A 15,232-nucleotide genomic window follows, 5' to 3' on the forward strand; every position below is an offset into this window, starting at 1 on the left:
TACACTTAAACGTCTGTTACAAGATGTTTATGTTAAGTGTTCTTACTACAATAGAAAAAAAACTACATTAAAAAAAAGAAAAACCTATATGAAAAAATGGTAACACATGAGTCAACACATGGGTACTTTGCATGAGAAGAGACAAAGGAATGAGGTGGCAAAATGTTAAGAATGCTTATTACACTAAAAAGAAAGTAATACACTTTGTATTATACTACAGAGACACGTTCTCCCGTGAAACATTTTTACCCCAAAACTGATTGGGAATCTAATGAAACCATTCAATCTAACGACCTAGTATCAAAGAAACAAAAGGCACAGTATAACGTATTCAATAGCAGTGAAGGGATCCAGAGAATTCACCAATCAGGAAAATCCAGAATGCAGGAAATTTTAGGACCAGTTTTAGTCAGTTTCATCAACAAATAAAGAATTAAAAAAAAATGTTGGTGAGACTAATAGGGTAGTAGAGAGACAATTCAACCAAATATAGTATGTGAACCTTTTTTGGCTGCTGATTTCAGCACATCAACTAGAAAACCCATCTATGAGGCAAGATGATAGGGGATACTATGGAATTGTTCATTTCTAATTTGATAATGATATTATGATTTTTCTAAAGTCTTTTCCTTTAAAAATAAAAAAAAAATTAATGTTTATTTATTTTTGAAAGGAAGAGACAGAGACAGAGTGCAAGCAGGAGAGGGGCAGAGAGAGAGGGAGGCACAGAATCCGCAGCAGGCTCCAGGCTCCCAGCTCCCAGCACAGAGCCCGACACAGGGCTTGAACCCACAAACCGTGAGATAATGACCTGAGCCGAAGTTGGACACTTAACTGACAAGCCACCCAGGGTGCCCCAAAAGTCTTTTCCTTTTAAAGATATATACTAAAATATTTTTTTAAAAAGTCCAATAATACTTGTTCTGTAGTTTTCTGTACTTTTCTCATGACACTGTTGTGGCCTAGGTACTAATCACACACACACACCCCTACCCAGCAGAATTGTATTTCCAAAGCATAGACCTTTTTTTCTCACCTACTATTCTGTGCAGGCCTCAGCATAGTGCTTTGCATACTGAGAGTACTCAAATATTTATTAAATTCTTAATTTTTTTTCATGTCTTTTATTTTGAGAGAAAGAGAAAGTGTGTTTGTGTGCGTGTGTGTGTGCGCATGCACCTTCAAGTTGGGGAGGAGCAGAGGGGGTGGGGAGGAGACAGAATCCCAAGCAGGCTCCACACCATCAACACAGAACCTGTTGTGGGGCTCGAACCTATGAACCATGACCTAATGCTGATCATGACCATGATCATGACCTGAGCTGAAATCAAGGGTAAGATGCTTAACAGACTAAGCCACCCAGGCGCCCCTTATTTAATTTTTAAAAAGAAAGCAAGCAAACAAAAAAGGGCCAAGTAGGCTCCAATGATGATAAGTATACTTTGAACCAAGATTTATGTTGAATATAACTTTCTGTACATGAGGTCCAAACACAAAGTCCTGGGGAACAAAGAGCAGGGATGCAAAGCTGCCATCCTGACTAGTGAAGGGGATCTTCCTTGGGGAAGAAGGTACAGAAACCCCAGCCAGCCTGGGTCCCTCTGACACACTCCCAACACAATTGTAGCTAACTTTATTATGTGTGCTGTCATCTGTCTCCACCACCAGACTGGGGCCCGACCCCGCATCTGGTCACGTGGCTGGACCTGGTAAGTGGTTGACAGCCCAAAGGAAGAAACTTCAACATCATCCAGAGGAGAAACAGGACAGACCACAAAGAGGGTCAGTAACATCGTGGGGCCTGAGACGGCAACACCAACTGGAGATTAATCAAAACAGAGACTCTGGATGGGGGGTGTGGTAGTCGGCTGGGCCCACTCGTTCATCTGAGGAGCTGAAGGGAACAGGGAGTGGATCAGGGACTGCATGGACCGGAAAGAGGTGCACTGGAAGGCGGAGGGGGTCTAAGGGAGACAGGAACTGAGAAGCAGCTGCCACCCTCCTGTATGACGTGGGGCATGGCTGGCCGAGGCCAGCCTGGTTCTTTCTCCGTGCAGAAGGATGTGGGAAACCACAAGAATGCAGGCAGGGCTAGTGCATCACAGTGGAAAAGTGAATTCCTGAGCACATCAGGGAGGCTTACTCAGACTAGCCGGAGGAAACCACATTTAACAACCCAGCTACAGAATGAGGATGCAATCAAGTTGTGGCCTGGGCACCTGGAGGTAGGAGGGCTCCTTCTGCCTGTGATAGACGCGGGGCAGGAAGAGCTACAAAGAGGAGCTGACACCTGAGTGGGTCTTGAAAAACTAGACAGGATGGAAAGAGAGAGCAAAACAAAAACACACTGAGCACTCATGATGGTCTAGGTGCTGGTTAGGCACTTGAGTTCCCTTCCAGAAAAGGGGCTACATAGACAAAAATACAACGGTGTGCCTGATTGTCTTCCCCCTCTTTGTCCATTCCTATTCCCTTGTTAACCTAGAAAAACCCATTAAAGACGAACTGTTTCTTTTTACTTCTAGAAATTCACTCCAGGGCTTGATCAGAGATGGATGTCAAGATATACTTGCGGTGCTCAAAAACAGGAAACCAAACCACTAGGGTTAGATGAGTTAAAATAATACGTAGTCTTCAAAAAGCATGTTGTCAATGATTAGCTAATGGTATGGAAAGAGCTATACCCCATATTGAGTGGGAAAAAAAGCAGTTACAAAACAATACAATCCAACTTTATTTTTTTAAATATAATACAGTTTTTAAAGACTGAAAAATCTAATGTTCAAAACGTCTATCTCTACGTGGTAGGATTATGGATGATAATCCCCTTCATCCCACTGTCTTCTATAATGAATGTTTCACTTTTTGAAAATTAAATAAAAACACCCCCAAAATGTTATTTAAACACACACACACACACAACTGAAAACAGGCCCACGTGGGGTAGGCTCACCTTCTGTAGGATGGGGGTAGGGCAGGTGTTGTCAAACAAGACTGAGTTGAAAATTCCATACACGCCCTCACCGAGGTGGTACACGATGGTCTTGGGGGTGGAACCGCTTTCCTCTGTGGGGAGGGGAGGGGTCAGGGGAAGTACAAGCAGCAGTGTGAAGGGGGCTGGGGCTGGGGAACTGGCACAATGGTAGGCTCAGCAAGGATGATAGGTAACTGAAGTAAAAAGGTTGCCCCTTCCTCAACTATGGGGTGGGTCCTGCCTCCTCCTATGACATGAGGTTCATGTTGTGCACACTCACGCTTGCAGCTGAGCAACCCTGCCCAGGACATACTTCCTGCCTGCATCTGAGCCCCTGGATGCCCAGCAAAGGCAAAAGAGCAGCCCAGCCAAACTCAATACCCCAAGATGTTAAGCCACTTGCCCCACACACGATGGGGCAAGTGCATGAGCTGAAATGAGAAACCAGGTCTCCTGGCTGGATTAGATACGGCAATCACCCAGATTTATAAAGGAAGCCAGAAGAATGTCGTCTCTACACACATACACACACAGGTACACGCACACACAGAAAACCTTTTACCTGGAGCCCACCACCCTGCCAAATGGATTCTCAGGGGAAGACACACAGACCTCAGCTCTCTTGCCTGGGGTCCTAGAGCAGAAGACAAAACCCCAAGATCAGAGTCCCTGACCCCACTCACTCAAGAGGCTGATGGGAGAATTGATCTATCTGAAAAGGCAAAGATGAGTGCTGATGTTGCAGTGTGGGCAGAGAACCATGAGTCAGTCCAGCCTGCACTTGAATCCAGGCACTGCCCCTTACCAGCTGTGTGACTTTGGGCTAGTGACTCGACCTCTCTATGCCTATGTTCTGTCATCTATAACTAGACTTAGACAAATATAAGTTGTTATTAATTATTTTCATTATGTTATGAGAATCAGTAGGATGAGTAAGAGTCTGTACTTTGGAGAGGAGACAGACATGAGGTCGAATGCAGGCTTTACTTTTTCCTATTAAGCAATTCACTTGTATTCTCTTTGGCTCTCAATTTTCTCATCTGTACAATGGGTTAGTAAAGTATCTATTCTCCCTGAGGTTGTTTTGATCTCAATCTTCACAAGATATAAACATGCATAGGAAGAAACAATAATAAGTATCTTGGAGGTAAGAAAGGACTTGGTTGTAAGTTCCCTAAAGCAAGGATCCATCCTTCAAATTCCCCATTCCCTAAAACCAGACCTTGCTCGGCCAGCCACTGTCCCTAGCTTGAGGAAAAAATGGGGCTGTGCTGCCCACCTGGCACCTACCCTCCCTGCCAGGCTGGTCCAAAAGAACCTCCTTCTTGGCGATGATGCTGACTGCCAAGGTGAAGGCCGAAGTCACGTAGTAGCGCCCCAGCTCCGCAAGGATGTCCACACCACATCCCTCTGGGAAGTACAGGTCCAAGGCTGAGTTGATCACAGAACAAATCTGGTGGTAGGGGGATGGGAGACAATTACATATTTGAAATGTGGGGTTTACATACTAAGGACTTGCTATAGCTCCAAGTGTATTTCTTTTTTTTTAACAACTTTTTCTCTTTTTTTTTTAAGTTTATTTATTTTGAGAGATAGAGAACGAGCAGAGGAGGGGCAGAGAGACACAGAGTGAAAATCCCAAGCAGGCTCCATGCTGTCAGTGCAGAGACCAACACAGGGCTCAATCCCACAAACCCTAAGATCATGATCTGAGACAAAATCAAGAGTCAGACACTTAACTGACTGAACCATCCAGGCACCCCTCCAAGTCTATTTCTTGAAAGCTTCTTTGATTTCAGAAAGAAGGACTTGGCAGCTGCTAAGTTCCCAGCTGGGGACTACAGACAATTGGCCAAGAAGGTAGGAGGCAGAGAGAGCTGGGTCAAGACTCTTATACTCATGTAAGTCAACTTCCTCAACGCCTACATTATGGGAGGAGGTAGTCTCAGATTCCAGAAGCCCTGATATGGAACTTTCTTTTATAAATGACCAATCTGTTAAAAGATATTTTTTTGTTTTTTTTTTCACAGAAAATAAAGAGAAGGAAAAAGATCAAAACCACCCTTAATTCTTTTTTTTTTTTTTCAACGTTTTTTATTTATTTTTGGGACAGAGAGAGACAAAGCATGAACGGGGGAGGGGCAGAGAGAGAGGGAGACACAGAATCGGAAACAGGCTCCAGGCTCCGAGCCATTAGCCCAGAGCCTGACGCGGGGCTCGAACTCACGGACCGCGAGATCGTGACCTGGCTGAAGTCGGAGGCTTAACCGACTGCGCCACCCAGGCGCCCCAAAACCACCCTTAATTCTATCATGCAGATTGTTAATCATTGTTAACTTTTTGGAGTAGTCCCTTTCTTTTTTTTCTCTTTGATACAAATGCCATTTTTATTATAAACATAATAGGGATAGATATATATATATATATATATATATATATATATATATATATATATATAATAACCTTTTACTCAACAGATTCTGTGAATGACCTCAGTGGGTAAGTCATACAAATGTTTCATAATTTAACCAATTCCCGAGTGTTAGATGGACCAGGAAAGTCCACTGGACTTTTGTTATGAACACCGCAACAATGCTCATCTTTGAAGCTCTTTGTGTCCATCAGGGGTTATTTTCTTAGGGTCAGTCCCTGCATGTGGATATTCCAGGACCAGGCTCTTACTAAGGAGAACGACCCCTAGTGGTTAGAGTGGGGATTGCGGCGACACATTTTTTCTTGATTTCATCTTGAGAGGAGTACACAGAAGGTGGGCTTTTCCTTTTCCCGCCCTCCCCTTTCATTTCTCATCAGGTCACCCAAGGGAGAACAGAGCGTACCAGGCCCTCAAAGAGTTTTAGGACTTAGCAAATAACACTGGTTAAGCTTCAAATTTGTGCATGGGCTAGAGACAGGCAGAGCTGGGACTCAGAAAGTGACATAACCTCCAAGAACCTCAGTTTGCTCAGCTGTAACACAGGGCTAATAATAAGATAGTTCAGGGGCTCCTAGGTGGCTCAGTAGGTTAAGCATCAGACTTTGCACTGACAGCGAAGAATCTGCTTAGGATTCTCTGTCTCCCTCTCTCTCTCTGACCCTTCCCCACTCACGTGCTTGCTCTTTCTCTCTCTCTCTCTCAATAAATAAACATTAAAAAAAAGATAATCCAGGTAAAGCACCAAGCACAGTATGCAGCACATAGGACCCACTCACAGTGCCCAGTACACACCCCCCACCCCCCACAGAGCCCAGTACCACACTTCTGACCCCAGGATTACCTCTTCGAATCTCACTTTGGCCCCCTCCAATCCAGGGAAGCCACCACCAAGGTCCAGGATGTGCATCCTGTGGCCCAGCTCACTGCCCATTTCAAACACAAGCCGGGCGTCTGCGATGGACTGAGTGTAGGCCTGAAGGTCAGGACAGCCAGTGCCAACGTGAAAACTGAGGAGGGAGGAAGAGACTTGGCTTACGTGCAGGGCCCCAGGTGCCACCAGCTCAGCCCCAGCCAGGAGCAACCTTGGACAGGCACATTGGACACTGTGCCCATTCTACAGATGTAGGGACTGAGGGTCTCAAAGGTTAAATGCATTTCCAAGGGTCTTGTGGAAGTAAGGAGTGGACAAGAGACCAGACCTAAGGTCCGCTGGTATTTGGTGTCCCTCCCATCCCTTTGTGCTGCCACTGGGGCTGAGCCTTCTGGGATGAGGACCAGGGCCCTACCGTCAGCCAGGTCTGTATTTACCTGTCAGCGGTGTAGCCTGCCTGTGCTTTAGTTTCCCCATCTATAAAGTGGGGATAAGATCCCACAGGGCTGTGGGATAATGTACCTGAAGCATTTAGCACAGTGCCTGGCATATCCTAAGCACAGGATCAATGAAAACTATACTGTTAGGCCTTTATTATGACTTCTTCCATATCCCTGCAAGAAAAGAGGCAGAGCAAAGATGTGGCTGCATAACCTTTGGCCTACAGGCTGGTCTAACTCCTGCAAAGACAGGTCTCTCCGGGAACCTCCAAGGACAAGACCTTGTGGGGACCATGGGGTTGAGTCAGCGGGACACTCCAAACCTTCTTTCCAAAGAGAGGAAAGTCTCCGATAGCAGGACTCTAGGCCTGTGGCCTGAGGACTCTGTGCCTCTGATGGCAGGACTCGATGGCCTCCTTTGGAGGCCCTGAGGGGGCTCTTGTACAGAGTTGATTAATTCCTGGGAAAGGGGCAGCAGGCCTGGCAGGGGTGGTGGGGCCTCCAGGTACTCACCTCACACCCACCACCTCCATGTGGCTCCTCTTGGCATTTTCAAGCAGGTGTCTGCAGGATTTCAGCAACGCCCCAAACTTGAAGCTCAGGCGGCTCGGGGAGTCCTCAGCAGCGATGTGTAGAACCATCCTGAGGAGACAGGTACCTCTGCCGGGTGGACCCCACCTCCCCCTACCCCAGCCACGTCCTCTCCGAGAAAAGGGGTGTAAACTCAGAGCTGCCCGCCCCGCAGGTCCCTGACCCCTTCATGTCCCTGCACTGCCGGTCAGCCTCCAGGGCCTGTCAAGTCCATTCTCTGAACGTCCCTGGGCCCATCCCTAGGCCCCTGCCCTGGTCCCGACCTCCTCAGTCCTCTCCAGAAGCTCCACCTCTTCAACCAGCCTCCACACCAGCCGGACTTTTCCAACTTTTCTTGCATGAGAGGCCCCACTTTTTAAACACATTCTTACTGAGAACCCCAATATCATTTAAAACAGACAAAATGAAAGCTGCTTTGGGTGAACCAGAGTGGTCCAGCCACCTGGCCTCCCCATCATCCCGAGGAGGCCCTCCCTGGAATCCCCAGGGTTTCAAGTGACCACGTGCAAGCCACAGCCCGAGCAGAATGTCCAGCCCTGACCCCTGCCAGAGCCCATTTGCACCAGGCCCCTGCCCTGTGACCGTGTTGACCAACATTCACTGTTGCCCTCGCCCCGCACACATGGTATGTTCCAGCCACACCAAATTCCTGCTCATGTCTCAAACGCCCCCTGCTGTTTCCGACCTCCATGCGTTCCTTTCTTCAGCAGTTCACTCTGATGCACTGTCTGTGCGCCCTCCTAGTTCTTTTCACCCCTCAGGCGCACCTCAAATGCCACCTCCTTGGCGCAGCTTTCCTGACCACCCCCTGTTGCTCTCGGCCCGCGACTTTGACCTCCATAATACCGTGGGCTTTGCTCTGCTCGGGCTGTAATGGTTATTCTTGCCTTTGTCCTCGTCAGGCCCTGGCATGCTGGGTCCAGTCCAGGAGTGCCCGCCCCAGCCTCCCGTGAGTGTGGCAGGGTCCAGGGCAGGGTCCTCTGCTCCACCACTACCCCGCCCATGCCCGCTGTCCTCACACTCGGCCCAGCCCCCCACGTGAGCGGTCCTCGGCTTACTTGGCACTGGGGTGGCTCTTTACCACCTTTGCCAGCTCCAGCTCGTTGTCAAAGCTCAGCAGCCGGACCCCACGCTTGGCAGCATACTTGATCTGTGCAATTTGCTTACAGGGGTTGGCGTAGATGATCTTACCGGCGGGGATGCCAATACGCTGGACCAATTCCATCTCTGCCTGTGGGGTCCCAAAGGTGAAGGTGAGGAGGCTCAGGGCCCACCGGGCCCACAGAAGCCGAGAAGCACAAACGAGGGGCAAAGTCATAGCTATGCATGGGGACGTCCATAAGAAGGGGGCCTCATTTTCACACAACAGAGACATGAAAATCGGGACTCACGCTGGTTCACCATTCTCGGACAGGCAAGGCTGCCACAGCCAGCCACGCAGGTAGCACACTGTGCAGTTGAGGGGGGGGACGTCCCATCCGCAGAGGATACATAAGGTAGATTTATATATTTGTTACAACTTCCCGGCAGTAAAGCCTCTCATCCTGACAAAATCAGTGTATTCATCACAACAACTGTCTTAAGGGATATATTTCCTAATTCACACAAAGACATGACATGGAGTCATAACGGCCCTGACAGTAGGCATGTGACACATTTTCCTGACAGATTTAACGTTTAAAGAATATCCCTTGATGTGGTGGAGAGTTCACCGAACCAAGTCATCCCACATCCAAAGTCCTGCTGTGCGCGTACCACTGTGCCGGGGGACCCTGGCAAGCCCCTGTCCCCGAGGGGCCTCGTCTTCCTCACCTTTACGGAACACCGTTCCACGAGATTGCTGCATTCATGGTACAGACAGTGATGATGATGAGAGCAGCCATCGTCACTGAGCGCCCACCACAAGCAGGCACCGAATGCGATGTTAGTAAACCTTTTCTGTAAAGGGCCAGTGAGCAAATGGTTTAGGCCGCGTGGGCCATGTAGGTTGTGTGACAACTACTCAAGCCGCGAGAGAGAGTGCATAAGTGAACGAGTGTGGATGTGACCCAGTCAAGCATCACAAGATCAGGCGGTGGCCTGGATGTGGTAACCATCCATGGTTTGCCAACCGTTGCTTTGGATTAACTATCTTATTTACCCCTTAGAATAACCCCATCATCAGAGGGGCACTGGATCCACTCTATAGAGAAAGAAACTAGTACTCAGAGAGGCTATGCAGCAACAAGGAGGCAGGGCCAGCTTTCAAACTCAAGTCTGACTCTCCATGATTAAGGGAAGGAAGTCAAGAGGAAGCCAGTTCTGAAATGCTATAGCAGGCACAGGGCCATTTTTAGCCACTCTGAGTTTTTGATAAGACTCAAAGGGCGCCTGGGTGGCTCAGTCGGCTAAGCGTCTGACTTCAGCTCAGGTCATGATCTCACAGTTCATGGGTTCAAGCCCCGCATTGGGCTCCATGCTGGCAGCTCAGAGCCTGGAGCCTGCTACAGATTCTGTGTCTCCCTCTCTCTCTCTGCCCCTTCCCTGCTCATTCTCTATCTCTCTCTGTCCCTCAAACATAAAAGTTAAAAAAAAAAAAATTTATAATAAGACTCTAATGTAAATTTAGCAACTTTTCAGCACGAGGTACTACTGTGAGTTATCCCATGTGATGCCAGTAACTGTCCTATGAAGTATTTATTGGCCACATTTTACAGAGGACAAAATCGAGTTCAGAGGACTCCACCTGCCTGCAGAAACACAGGTAGTAAGGAGCAAAGTGGGACAGGGCTGGCGTTGCAGCCGTCACAGCTTGCTTTCAAAGACCCTGAGTCTGAGTGGACATGAAAACGTGTTTTTGCTCCCAGCTTCACCACATGAGGTAAGAGAAGAAGCAATGGTAGCAATTTGGGACTTGGGATTTAGCTTCGATTATACTTAAACAGTATATACTTAGATATATATACTTATACTTAAACAGTAACTACTGTTACTCATTGAAGGATTACCATATGCCAGTCATTGCATTAAATATTTTATATACATGGGGCATCTGGGTGACTCAATCGGTTGAGCATCTGACTTCAGCTCAGGTCATGATCTTGTGGTTCATGAGTTCTAGCCCCGCTTTGGGCTCTATGCTGACAGCTCAGACCCTGGAGGCTGCTTTCGGATTCACTGTCTCCCTCTCTCTCTGTCCCTCCCCTCCTCATGTCCTGCCTCTCTCTCTCTCTCTCTCTCTCTCTCAAAAATAAATAAAAACATTAAAAAACATATTTTATATACATTTTCATTTAATCCTCATAGTAATCTTATGAGACAGGAAACAGAGGACAGAGGCTCAGAGAGGTTAAGTGACTTGTCCAAGGTCTCACAGCTTTCGAGTGGCAAAGCTGACAGGACTGCCAGACTTTAGCCTACACCAGTTCCTAGCCACAGTACTTGTAATGGAAAATTCAACCTCAATACTGAGTTGACAAGTGTTTCCTGACTATCTATTAACATGCCAGCCTCTATGACTGGTGCTAAAGAAAACAAGTGGTGAGTAAAATAAAGTCTCTGACCCTGTGAAGCTTTCAGGTTGGGGAAAGTGGGATGGTGAGACCCAGGTGTGAGGAGTGAAGGACAACTTTTCTGAGGGTCAGAAAATTAAGCTGAGCAACACAGGAGGTCATATCCAGGGGGAAAAGGAAGGAAAGAATGTTTCTGGTAGAGGAGACAGCCCGTGCAGATGTCCTGAGGCAGAATGTGCTCGGCCTAGTCAAGGAAGAGAGAGCGCTGGGGGGCCTGGGCAGGGGGAGCGCAGTGGGGGAAGATAAGGCTGCAGGGGGGTGGGCTGATGTGGATTTATATTTTACCCTGCGAGTCACGGGAATCCGTTTGAAGGGTTTCACGAGGGGAAACGACATGGTCAGATTTGCATTTTAAATGCAAGGTTTAAATGCGTATCACTCTGGCTACCATGTGAACTCAGGGCTCAGGAAGGGCCGAGAGGATTCTGGAGGGACCGGTCACCATTGCCCTGGGTGAGGTAACAGATGGGGGAGTTGTGCTCTGGAGGCAGGGCTGGCAAGCGTGGTGGTGGATTGCAATGTGGGCATGTCTGACTCCACGCCCTGCAGGCCGAGGGGCCCTTCTCGAAGGGGGAGATCATGAGCGCATTTGAACACCCGGGTTCCGGGCACCCTGTGGGATCAAGTCAGCTGCTGGATAGAAGGTCTGGGCTGGAGATCAAAATGCGGGAGGTGGTGGCACATTGATGGTATTTAGGGCCGTGGAAGGAGATGAAATTCCATAAGAGGAAGGAGAGTTTACAAGAGAAAGGGAGCCTGAGACAGAATCCAGAGGAATCTCCCATTTTGAGAGCAGGAAGTCAGCACCTGGGACCAATGGAGAGGGAAGGAGAAAGAATGCGTCCAGAAGAGGGGGAACGATACACAGATTATAACATCACTCCCATCACAGCAAACCTTGCCTCGCAATTCATGTCTGTACAGGAGAAGAGTGTCGGGTGTCAGAGGCGCCCCGTGCGAGGTGGGGCAGGTGCGGAGCTGTGTCCCCCATCAGTTGATTTGCTGCTGAAGGCTTTACAACTGGGAGCATAGGTGACTGTTGAGTTTTTTTTAAAAAGAATGTCACAAATGAGGAATTGTTATTTAGTGGGCATAAAGTTCCAGTCCTGCAAGATGAATTAAGTCCTAGAGATCTGTAGAACTCTGCCTATATAGTTAAGAATACTATATTGTACCCTTGAAGATTGGCTAAGAGGGTAGATCTCACATTAAGTGTTATTATCACAAAAACAAACAAACAGTCACTGTGCTGAATGCTGTTGACAATCAGGCTAATAAGAGGACCTGTGTCCCCGACAAGGTCTAAATGCATCAACATGGACAGATTTCCAACACCTGCTGAGTTTAAAGCTATTGAGACACAGTACCCACCACATAAATATCTTTTATATTTTGTATATTTTCTATGGATCATATTTGTAAGTATTTTTTAAGTACCACATACCCACCAAACTCAAACTCATAATGGTGATTATCTCTGGAGACATAAAGCCAATGGCCTACGTGTGTGTGTAAGTGAATCAACGGGTGATTTGAATAATTCAAAGTGAATGTTGAAAATAAAGTGCTTACTGGATCCTGGAGATCTCTGGGGATGTTGGTAAGAGGAGATTCCTCAGAGTAGTGACAGTGGCAGTGGGGAAGCAGTGGCTCAGATGCAGGTGCTGAAGCAAAGAGCCAGGTGCACGCAGACAGGCGAGTGTAGACAACTCTGTTTGGCCGTCAAGTGGGAGCATGGGACCGGGCAGGGGGGTGGTATGGAGTCCCGGGAAGGCTTTTTAAGATGGGAGGATGCTGATAGAGACTGCAAGAGAAGGCAGGATGGGGGCAGGGGAAGTGACAGAAGGTCCTTGAGAAGGTGGGTGGGTGGACCGTAGCCCCACGCGAGGCGTGGCCTGTGCCCTTGACCTGTCTGTTGCATAACTGTACACCCGGCCCTCGCTCACACCCGGCCCTCCGTCAACCCTCCGTCAACGTTGGCCAAAGCGTGGAGCTGTCAGGCGTAGCCACTAGTGATGTCCCACCAGAAGAGGGCAGCCTTGGCCTTTCAAGAAAAGCTGTGCATCCCAGAGCCACCTCTCAGTGAATGTACCCAGAGGCTAGTGATCTTCCCGCCTGCGGGGAGGGGCCTTGGCCTCTCCCAGCCCACTCGTTAGCTAAAGCAATGGTCACCAGCTGAGGCCCAGCTCTGCCACCCTCTCCCCAAGGACAATGGAAAGATGCAGTGAGAGAGCCGGAGACCACCCCCCTGCCACTGGCCCTACTCAAGCGGCCACTGGCCAGTGAGTCCCTCACCCTCTGTGCCTCCTTTCCCGTATGTTAAATGCTTCCTCACAGGGCTGTTGTCAGAATCAGGGTAATAATAATTACCTCACAGGGTTGTTGCGATAATAAAATGAGATCACCTACAGAAAACGCTCAGCAAAGTGCCTGGCCCGACAGAAGCACTCAGCAACGGTACATGCTTTTAATGTCCCTGTGGACTTCAGGATCCTTCTGAGCCCTAACACCCCACAACTCTGCTCTTTGTGGAGACCGGCCCTGAGCCAGAGGGCCAAGCACAGTGTACCACCTCTGGGTTTCCAGATGCACAGGAGGTCCTTGACCCTAGACTGAGAAGGCTGGAAAAGGATCCCCTTCCTCCTCTCTGGGAGCAGAGCCCCCAGCGTGCTGCGGGGGGGGGGGGGGGGGGGTCCTGGTCCTGCTACCGGCAAGCTGTGCATGGCTGGCCGATGGTTTCCTCAACTGTAAAATGGCTATCTCTCTCCCCATGCACCTCCCTTCATGTGACACACGCACGAAACTAGGTGTGCAAAGCAAGTGCTAACGCAAAGGGGCTTTGCAGTGACAATAGGGGTGGACTCAGCTTTCACTCACTAAGAGCATGAACATTCATCTTTGATAAAGGTTAACCTTCTCATTCTCACTGTTCCACCATGGTGCACACCTCTTTCCCACCCAGAATCTTCCTACCCCTGTCATCCTGCCCAGGCTAGCTCTCCTTCTTTCTCCTCCAGGGCCCCCTTCTAGAATCCTCCTCACTAACCAAGAGGTTAAAGAGGAAAATGAAAAGCACATGGAAGCCAATGAAAATGATAACACCACAGCCCAAAACCTCTGGGACGCAGCAAAGGCGGTCATAAGAGGGAAGTATATAGCAATCCAGGCCTTCCTAAAGAAGGAAGAAAGGTCTCAGATACACAACCTAAACTTACACCTTAAACAGCTGGAAAAAGAACAGCAAATAAAACCCCAAACCAGCAGAAGACACGAATTAATAAAGATTAGAGCAGAAATCAATGCCATAGAAATCAAAAACATGGTAGAACAGATCAATGAAACCAGGAGCTGGTTCTTTGAAAGAATTAACAAAATTGATAAACCACTAGCTAGTTTGATCACAATGAACAAGGAAAGGACCCAAATAAATAAAATCAAGAATGAAAGAGGAGAGATCACAACCAATACTGCAGAAATAACAAACAATAATAAGAGAATATTATGAGCAATTATATGCCAATATATTGGGCAATCTGGAAGAAATGGACAAATTTCTAGAAACATATAAACTACCCAAACTGAAACAGGAAGAAATAGAAAATTTGAACAGACAATAACCAGTAAAGAAATAGAATTAGTAACCAAAAATCTCCCAGGGGCGCCTGGGTGGCTCAGTCAGTTGAGCACCCGACTTCGGCTCAGGTCATGATCTCGTGGTTCATGGGTTCAAGCCCTGCGTTGGGCTCTGTGCTGGCAGCTCGGAGCCTGGAGCCTGCTTCGGATTCTGTGTCTCCCCCTCTCTCTGCCCCTCCCCCACTCACACTCTGTCTCTCAAAAATGAACAAATGTTAAAAAAATTTTTTTTTCATAAATTAAAAAAAAAATCTGCCAAGAAACAAGAGTCCAGGGCTGGATGGCTTTCCAGGGGAATTCTAACAAACATTTAAAGAAGGATTAGCACCTATTCTCTTGAAGCTATTCATAGAAATGGAAGGAAAACTTCTAAACTCATTCTATGAAGCCAGCATTACCTTGATTCCAAAACCAGACAGAGACCCCACTAAAAAGGAGAACTACAGACCAATTTCCCTGATGAACGTGGATGCAGAAATCCTCAACAAGACATTAGCCAACCGGATCTAACAATACATTAAAAAAATTATTCACCACGACCAGGTGGGATTTGGACCTGGGATGCAGGGCTGGTTCAATATCCACAAATCAATCAATGTGATACATCACATCAATAAAAGAAAGGCTAAGAACCAAATGATCCTCTCAATAGATGCAGAGAAAGCATTTGACAAAATAAGGCATCCTTTCTTCATAAAAAACCCTCAAGAAAGTACGGATAAGAAGGATCATACCTCG

The 15,232-nt window shown here is 47.8% G+C and overlaps 1 protein-coding gene across 1 annotated transcript in view; it reads right to left on the minus strand.

Moving 5' to 3' along the window:
- Positions 1–15,232, minus strand: part of AZIN2 (antizyme inhibitor 2) — a 34,097-nt gene that overhangs the window by 14,288 nt on the left and 4,577 nt on the right. The window contains 7 exon segments of the mRNA XM_058718176.1: positions 2,954–3,066; positions 4,265–4,427; positions 6,250–6,415; positions 7,233–7,361; positions 8,369–8,541; positions 12,434–12,574; positions 12,576–12,665. Of these exon segments, the coding sequence (XP_058574159.1) occupies positions 2,954–3,066; positions 4,265–4,427; positions 6,250–6,415; positions 7,233–7,361; positions 8,369–8,541; positions 12,434–12,574; positions 12,576–12,665 (975 nt within the window).

The sequence above is a fragment of the Neofelis nebulosa genome, chromosome 2, assembly GCF_028018385.1.
Source record: "Neofelis nebulosa isolate mNeoNeb1 chromosome 2, mNeoNeb1.pri, whole genome shotgun sequence".
In the NCBI taxonomy this organism is placed as follows: Eukaryota; Metazoa; Chordata; class Mammalia; order Carnivora; family Felidae; genus Neofelis; species Neofelis nebulosa.